Raw genomic sequence first — 8,960 nt, forward strand, 5'->3', positions numbered from 1 at the left:
TGCTGCCCTGCCCTGGACTCTGTCCGCAGTGCTGCCCTGCCCTGGACTCTGTCCGCGGTGCTGCCCTGCCCCGAGCGCTGTCCGCGGTGCTGCTATACGGCGCTGCCGGCCCGGTGCCGAGAGGGACACAGCGCCAGCCCCCTCTCGGCCCCATAGCCACAGCCTGCCCGTTCTCCCGCAGCGCTTGCACTCGCCGTCCGCGTCTTGGAACACTCAGCACCTCCGACAGAGAGGGAGAAGACATGCTTTTAAAAAATAAACAAACAAATAAATAAATAGACAACACGTGGACTAATAGTGCTCTGGAGAAACTTTTAGATGCAGATCCAGCAACGAACGGGAAAATAGGAAGCCAGACTAACCCGATATGTGCTAAGGAGAAGCTTTCTGCTTCCTCATTAATGCTTCATGCAAGGAGTGCAGCCCCACACGTGAAAGAAGCCATGTCCCCGTCCTGCTGCAGAGTTTCGAGAGTCCCCCTGTTGTCCTTCAGTATCGTCTCTCTGCTTTGATACAAAAATTGAAAGAGTATGGGGAAGCGACAGAAGAAATCTGACTGAATCCATTACAAACAAGCCCAGCGAGACGGATTATGGGAAAAGAAGCTGTATCCTTGAGTAACGACCGGCGTCACAGTAGTTAAATAGAACAGAAAAGCCTCTCGAAAAGTCAATTCTTATGTAGATGAGCTGACATAAGAGCTTTTCTCTCCCTTCGAGGGCTTAGTGAATTCCTAATTTGCCCCTAGAAGCCCTAGAGGAATAAGGAAGAACGGGCAGAAATACTGGGATTGCTAGTCGTAACAAATATTACCGTGATCTGGATTGTTGCCTAGAAATACACTGAAAATTAGGGTATCCAATGCCACTGTCTCAGCCGAGCTATTTGTCATGACCTTCGGCTTTGTCCATCCAGGCTGAACAAACTTTCTGCAATGACAGTCGCCCCCGCTGTCTGCTAGCCACAAAACTTTGATCTCTCTGGGTCACGGAAGGGGAAAGAGAATGAGAGGCAATTTCCCCTCTGAAAGAAGGGCACTCGCAGAAGTTTATACAACAGCCAGAAAAACGTAGGGTTAAACAATAAACTGGCAAATGTGCTGTCCTGTTGAACAGAGAGTAGTTTGCACTGCATTGAGAACCCGCCAATATATATCATATCAATAAAAAGGAGCTCTTCGAAAGCTTGCATAGTAATTGAGATTGGAGATCTTTTTTGATATGGGTTGGCATTTCCTCATATCAATCTGACAGAGCCAACTCAGGAAATTGCTGGTAATATTCATCTGGGGAGCACTTTCATTAAACGTAATTCATTCGACTTTCACAATAAATTGAGTGACATCCTTACAGCAGAACCTTTTTATCCTTGATGAAGTGCTTGCCAGCCTTTGGTTTTCCACTTTATTGTCACATTCCTTAAAGCAGAATCGTCAACATGTCAATCTGCTGCCTGAAAAAAATGCCAAAGCTGTATTTACAAAGCACCCAGGAGGGTGGTTTAATGCTGACTTACAAGAAGAGCGAGCTGGGTGTTAAACTATCTGCTAAATCACAGCAAAACTTCCCCCAAACCCAGTCGGGAGAACAGAAGCCAATCCTAGTCAGAGCAGGATGGCTCATACATTCATTTTCTCCAAGTGTTGGCTATTCTGAGCAATTGGTTTCTTAACCTGCTTCACCGCACTTTCCAAGACGATTGGGAAATTGGCTTTTTGTTAATTAAAATGGCGGTTTAGAGATGCAGGGAAATATTAAAGAGGTCAAAATGGATACCTCTAGGTTCTGTACTGTCTTGAAAGATTTGGCTAGTCGAAGACAAACAGGGATATTGGATTATATTTAGGTGTCTCCCGAGAAGATGAAATCTCTTCTAGACTGCTTTCTCCTACTATATACTAAATTAAAATAGCGTGTACTAAGCACCAGGAAAAAGAAATTTCAGTGTGGGGAAACCCCTTCTTAAACTAGCACAGGTCCCTGGTGGTTAGGAAGCAAGGAAACCTGGAAAAGAATACACTATCCTCTGCTTAGGAAAAAAAAAAAATATTAAGAGCGCAGATAAGTTTGTTTCACCTACATGAGTTCGGGGTCCCGTTGTTATTCCCGTATTTTACCTTCCGAAAGGGTAGATTTTTCCCCCTACACGACCGCTATAGCGTCTCTCAAACTCGTTTAGAAAGAGGGAGCAGGAGCATCTCAAGGCTACATAAACTCTCCCGCACAAAAAGCCACTACTGTCCCCGCTCGCCAAGCGCTATCCCCCGCCCTCCCTGTCTTCGACGTCAGTTTGAAAACTGAAAGAAGTCGTTTATGTGGGGAAAAAAAAAAAAAAAAAAAATACCCGAATGCATTCACCACTAAATGCCACTGAGAAAATACTGTGGGTGGTGATTACGATAGGACCATGCCTCCTCTCTCTTTTGTTTCCTGCCTATAGAGGTGTGTGTTAGTTGTTTTTTTTTTTTTTTTTCTTCCATGACAAAGTAGGGCACAATCAGCAACAATCTTTAAAAAGAGAGAAGGAAAAAAAATCAACTTATCTTCGCCAGCACGTGGTATTTCCTGACGTTCACCGCAGCTTTCATTAACCGGGTGAAATGACCGCAAACAGTGTGACACACAGCGAAATTAAATGTACACAACTCTGGAGCCACTAACCCCCTGTTTACCCCCTCAGCAAATACTGTACCAAATGTGCCATCGCTGAGGACAATTTTAAACCTCTATTATTCACAACAGTTTTGCAGAAAACCTCTCCTCGGCTGTCAGAAGGCCTCCAAGCTACAGTGACGGTGTGAAACAGACCTTAAAATCCCAGCCCAGCACGGGGAGAAGGTTAGCAGGCTGTTTCCAAAGCCCCTGTGCCAAAGCCATCGCCCTGTTTAACAAGGTGCCCCGTGAGTCTCGTAGTTCCACTCTGGCAAAGAGCCGGGCAGGAAAGCTCCCCCCGCGAAACAGCCTTCACCGCGGGGTGAAATCCACCCCTCCTTTTGCTCTTGCGCTGCTTAAGTTCTGCTCAGAGATGAAGAACTCTTCTACCCGGCTCCGGAGCGTATCCTAATTAAACCCACCCGCGAATAAACACTTTGCTGGGAGAAGACGACAAGCCGGGCGGGGGATGGAGCGGGGGAGGGATCCTTACACTAGCATCATGCCATGCAAAATTCCGACTGATTTGAGTTCCGTACCCGCTACTCCAGGAGCACCTAAGAAGTGTCCTCGAGCCGGGATGATCCCAGCAGAAGAGGTGCATATACCCACTCCGTGCTCGTACCATGCGGGAAGGTGTCCCCGGAGCGTGCGGGGGCAGAGCCTGTGATGGTGACGGGGGTGAAATCCCGCCGTGTGCGAGCCCTTTGCCGCCCGGCTCCCGCCCCGGCCGGGGGTGAGCGGGGCCCGGGCGGCGACCCGGAGCCAGCGGGACGGGACAGGGCGGGAAGGGACGGAGCGGGACAGGAGCGGACGGGGCGAGCGCCCGTCGGCACCGGGAACTGCCGGCGCAGCCCGCACGGAGCGGCTTAGCCGCTGTCGGCACGGAAACGATCTGCCTCCTCCTTCGAGGGCCTGCTTGACCTGTCCCTCTGAGAAATAATACTTAGGATGCTTGCCGTCCTTCCTAACAGCCCGCTCGTTCTGCGGTCACTTCTACAGCTTGCTGCTTCCACACAGAGGGGAAAAAATAAGGAAGAAATGAAAAGAAACAGCCGGGCCTTTTGTTGTCCTGTGGTGTTGGGCTGGAAGTTCACCGGCAACTAGGCGGGAGGTACAACGACAAGGTTTCCATTAAAAGAAGGGTGTAAAATCCCAGCGTCCTTACAAACAGAATTCAATTCTATGAGGGTCTGTGATCTCCGGGTGTTATTTTGGTTTTTTTCTTTATTCTTGATGTGCTTCCTCACTGACGATTTTGAGCTCAGCACAGTACTGTTAGTTATGGAAACATCATCCATTAGAATCAGACTAAGATGCTTGAAACATCAGCGGTGATGTGGAGTGTCACGGCAAATAAGACCTAGAGTAAGTGATTGAACACTTTCTGCAGCTTTCTAAAAGTAGAGAAAGAAAACAACTGCAAGACTTTAAAGGTTAACTCCTAATTCTGCCAGGTAAGTACTAAGTTACCCATTTAGGCCAAAGGAAATGCACTACCACTACAAATCAAATATAACATTTTCAATACACTATACAGCTCAAAGCAGGGAGAAAATGCACACCTGGCAGTGCACAACTAATGTTCTTTTCAATGAACATGATATGGTGAACCGTCTCTACCCCAACAAAATTTCTACTCCTTCAGATTGGCCATGATCTCTATAAATTTCAGGCAATAAGGCTGGAGAGCATACGGCTCTATTAAAAGAGGAAGAAAAGCAGACGCACTATTTTTTTTTTTTTTCTTAAGATTACATTACAGAGACGTTTGACGGTAGGGGAGAAAGAAGAAGAAGAAGGAAAAAATAAAAACAGAGAAAGAGCAGCGGTTTGCTGAGTGAAGAGAAATTACAAGACAGACAGTGTCTATAAATGAGTGACTTCAAGGCAGCCCAGCCTCGCTGCAGCTGTTCACTCTCCATGAACACCTCCTAATTCAGGCGAAGGCGAAACAGGCTATTTTCCCTCTCACCTATATTATTAACCCATCTCAAAAAGGTGTTTTTTTTTTTAACAAACTCGATAGGAAGCTGTTTGTGCTGCCATTTCATTTACCCTTCCTAACAGTTTGAGCACTGATAATTTCATTCCTAATTGAAACTGCTTTTGTCCACGCGGAGCGACGTGCACATACGGATAGGCACAACAAAGTGCTGCACCTTGCTGTTTTGCGGCGCCGCATTAAAGCTTTAATCAAACTTCATGCTTCGGTGCTAATAAACAGTTTGCTACCATGCGATGGCCTAATGCAAACTTTCAGAATCACTCCTGAAATACAGAGAGTAGGGAAAGATTGGCATAAATGTGGAAGTATCGAGTTAGGAAGAAGAATCGTGCTAGGGAAATCCTTTTGGATCCTCCCCGAGTGTTTTGGCAGAAGACACAGACCAGCTGAAGGGCGCATTCCCTCCCCCCCAGGCTTGTCTTTTATTCCCGAGCTTTTTTTCTTTTTTTTACTTCTTTTTTTTAATCATATTCTGCATTGTTTCGAGGGAAGCTTGAAAATCGTCTCCTTCACTCTGCAATGCCAAGCCCTCGGAAAAAAAAAAAAAAAAAAAAAAAAAAAAAAAAAAAAAAAAAAAAAAAAAGTATTCAGGTAATGAAGTCTGTAACTAAACGGTAATTGAATCAGCATAATTTGCACACTGAATGGTTTTCAAATGCTCCCAGTTTACAATTAAAGGAGAATTAATGCGCTTGTTGTTCAGACTGCAGCGCATTAGAATAAATCCAGCACTGTTGTTGTAATGAGTCGAGAGCAGTTTAACTGCCAGCAAACACATTTAAAATTTAACACGACGTATCGATCTCGCTCCGGCTTTTTGATGGATTATTTGTCGCGCACTTTTCTCCCCATTTCCCCCCAACCCTCCACCCCCACCGCGGCTATAAAATTCGCAGGGAGGAGAGACGCCCGCGGCAGACGTGGCACCGCCCGGCGAGGGCAGGACCCCCGATGGGGGAGCCGCGTGGGGCGGGCACGGGGAGGGTCGGGAGGTGTCGGACCGGGACGGGCCGGGACGGGACGGGACGGGACGGGACGGGCCGGGCGCTGCGCGGGCGCTGCGCGGGCGCGGGAGGAGCGCGCGCGGCCCCGCCTGCCCCCCGGCCGCGCCCGATTGGCTGCCCCGCGCGGGGCCGCGCGCTGCCCCGCAGCGCCCCCGGGTGGCGCGGCCGCCACAGCGCAGGGAGCGGCGGCGCGGGCAGCGCCCGGAGCCCGAGGAGCCCGAACCGGCGCCGGAGCCCGAACCGGAGACGGAACCGGAGACGGACCGGAGCCAGGCCGTCGCCGTCACCACCCCCAGCACGGGCACCGGTGTGCTTCTCTCAGCAACGCTCCTGGAAAAAGGTCTATTCCCTCCCGTGTAGCCGCGGGGATAAGCTGCCGCCAGGCGTTTGCCTGCTTAAAGCATCACAAGCGAGACAGGATGCGGACTGCAAAGGGGCAGTCTGCCTGGGTTTTGTTCCTTGCAATCGTAGTGGGAATAAAGTGTGTATGTGTGTGAAAGGAGATAACGGCGATGTTTACTCGTGTTCCCGCGGTAATCTTAAAGGAGATTCGCTACGAAAGTCAATGACACTTCTCGCGGAAAATACTAGCTGTGCTCGCCGCCGAGTGCCCGCCCGCCTGTGCCGCACCGCCCGTAGTGGCACATCGGGGGGGTTCCCTTCCGAAGGGGCTGCCACCCTCCGGAGGGAGCAGAGGGCAAGAAGTTGCCTCCATCCCACAGCCTGGCCGGGCGCACACGCGGCGGTGCTCTGGTGCCCACGCAGGCACCCGGGGACTCGGTCCGGGAGGTTATCACCGGGGGACGCGGCCCGCGAGACCCCGACCCTGCTCTGACCCGGCGGAGCATCCCTTCCCCTCGGAGAAGTCACAGGTCTGCTCCCCCACTCCTCGCGCCCCGCAGGGATTTCCCTGCCGGGACCCGCACCTCCCGGCCCGGCCCCGGGAGGACAGGGCAGGGCTGGCTGCGGGATGCAAGTAGTTGCCGTGAGTTTGTTCGTTCTCCGCCAGGCTGGCGCCCTCCTCCCCACGAGCTTCCCCGTGCCGGGCCCGTGAGAGGGGCCGGGGACACTCACCAGGTAGAGAGTGGGCTGCAGCAGAAGGACCGCGTACCAGTACACAGCCTGCATCCTCGCCGCTCAAACTTCCCCCGCGCTGCTTTCGCTGCCTCTTTGTTCCTTCCAGAACATAGATCCACCTGACATCCACTTTACAGAACAAGCAGAGCTCTCACCAGCCTAGACAAAAACGAAATTATAGATCCCATGACCACAAGACGAGGTTAGGCTTAGTAAAGGGGGAACAGAGGTGTGTAGTGAAAGGAGGGGAGGGCGGGGAGGGGGGCCGGCGGGAGAGGAGGAGATGGAGTGTGTGAATGGGGGTGGGGGAAACAAAAAACGATTAAAATCGAGTTAATCCAGCGTCAAAGCAAAGTGATCGCACGGTCGGAGGTGGCGGCGGACCGCCTATAGGCAGCGCTCCCCGGCGCTCAGTCGTTTTACTGGGCGGGAGAGCCCCGTGGTGCGGGCTGGGACGGCCCGGGGTGCCACTGCCCGCTCTGCCTGCCTGTGTGCCCTCGGCGGGGACCGGGCGGCAGCCGCTCGCCAACTGGCTGCGGAGCCCCAGCAGCGAGCTAGAGTGGCGCCGGAGCGCGGAGAAGGCGACAGCAGACGCTGGGATCGTGGCTCCGGATGCTTCTGGGCTCTTAAAGCCGAGGCAGAGAGCTTTGCCTTCGGGACGCCCGAGCAGCCTATCCTTACCCCTGCAAACGCCCACCTCCCTCTGCCGCTCCTAAAGGCGCGCCGTGCCCTGCTCCGGGCCAGGACCGCGCCCCGGGGCGCCCCGACGGGCGAGGACCCCCATCCCCGGCCCCAGCCCCTCTCCGCCCCCGCGGCCCGTGACAGCCCCGCCGCCGCGGGGGGGCCGCGGTGGGGATACGTACGGCGTGTGGGATCCGACGGCGGACGGGGCTCCGCGGGACGCTCCATGGGCCAGCCTAGAGGGGCTGAGTGCCGCGGCGCAGCCCGCCACCCCTGCGCATCTCTTGGCCGCGCTCCGCGCCGAGGTGTCCCGCGGCCGCTGTGCATCCAGCGCAGGCACTGTCAGGACGGCGGGGCGACTGGCAGGCTGTCCCCCCCTTGCCTCCCCTTCTCCGTACACGGCCGCGCTCTGGATCCGCCGAGCAGGACACTTACGAGAGGAGGGAGACGCCCGGGCAGCCCGCTCGCCTTCGGCGGGGGGCGCGGGCAGGAGCGGCGGCACCGGCGCTCCGGGGCGTCCAGAGCGATTTGTCTCTATTAAAAATGACTTATTGGCTAGTGAGCGGCGAGCGCCTGCTATTTAACTTCAGATAAAATCTATCTGCAAAGACCTTGGCCGATCATCTTAAAATAAAGCGCTGGAGCCGAGCACTGTCCGAGGCTCACTGCTTGGGGAAAGAGAAAGAGCAGCGGAGGGGGGAGGAGTGGGGGGGGGGCTTGCTTGGAGAGGGGGGAAGGGAGGAGGGAGGAAGGGGAGTTTAGCGGCGTCCCATCCTCTCCGCTGTACGGGGTGATGAATTAGAGCCCTCCCCGGGCGGCGCGAGCTGCCTTGCGCTGCCCGCCCTGCCCACCCTGCCCGCGCTGTGCTGCCGTGTGTCCTGCCCTGCCGTGTGTCCTGCCCTGTCCCTGCTGCCTGCCCTGTCCCTGCCGTGTCCACCCTGCTGCCTGCCGTGTGTCCTGCCCTGCCGTGTGTCTTGCCCTGTCCCTGCTGCCTGCCGTGTCCCTGCTGCCTGTCCTATCCTCCCTGCTGCCTGTCTCTGTCCGGGAGCGGCGCTGCCCGCACTGCCCTCCCTGCTGCCCGCACTGCTGCCTGGGCACAACCCTTTCCCTCTTTGCCTGCCTGCGGGAACCGGCTCTCTGCCTTAAAGGAGCACGGGAGAACACCTTCTTTCCCTTTCTCCCCTTTCATTTTAGTTTGTCCACCTCCCTCAGCGGTGACCCGTGCATCGACAGTGCTGCTCCGCCTGGGAAGTCAGCGGGCGCCGGCCGGTCAGGCACGGAGGTGGCAGGATCGCGGAGGCGGCAACATCTCGGAGCCCGGATGGGTGACGGCTGCGGGAGCCAGCTTCAGGATGGAAGGGTTGCTTCTGCCTCGCTAGCAGGAACCTGTAGATGGACAGCCCCTCGGAGTGGAGCTGGAAAGCTCACCCCTGTCGGGTGTTGTGGCATGTCCTGCCAGCTGTTATAGAAATGGAAAGGTCTCACTGACCTGTTTTTCCTTCTACTTTACAAAGAATTCTATGGATGTTTTTCATACAC

General features: G+C 54.1%; 1 protein-coding gene across 3 annotated transcripts in view; it reads right to left on the reverse strand.

Moving 5' to 3' along the window:
* The window catches only part of NXPH1 (neurexophilin 1), a 137,327-nt gene extending 128,875 nt beyond the window's left edge, over positions 1 to 8,452 (reverse strand). The window contains exons 1-2 of one of the 3 annotated variants that reach the window (XM_079299442.1): positions 7,857 to 8,452; positions 6,738 to 6,899 (exon numbers count right to left, since the gene is read on the reverse strand). In XM_079299442.1, coding sequence (XP_079155568.1) covers positions 6,738 to 6,791 — 54 coding nt within the window. In that variant the 5' untranslated portion in view covers positions 6,792 to 6,899; positions 7,857 to 8,452. Of the gene's footprint in view, positions 1 to 6,737; positions 6,900 to 7,437; positions 7,535 to 7,603 lie in introns of those variants that run through there. The other 2 variants (XM_079299441.1, XM_079299443.1) reach the window with 2 other exon arrangements.
* Between the last annotated feature and the right edge of the window lie 508 nt (positions 8,453 to 8,960).

This window comes from Erithacus rubecula, assembly GCF_903797595.1.
Source record: "Erithacus rubecula genome assembly, chromosome: 3".
Taxonomy (NCBI): Eukaryota; Metazoa; Chordata; class Aves; order Passeriformes; family Muscicapidae; genus Erithacus; species Erithacus rubecula.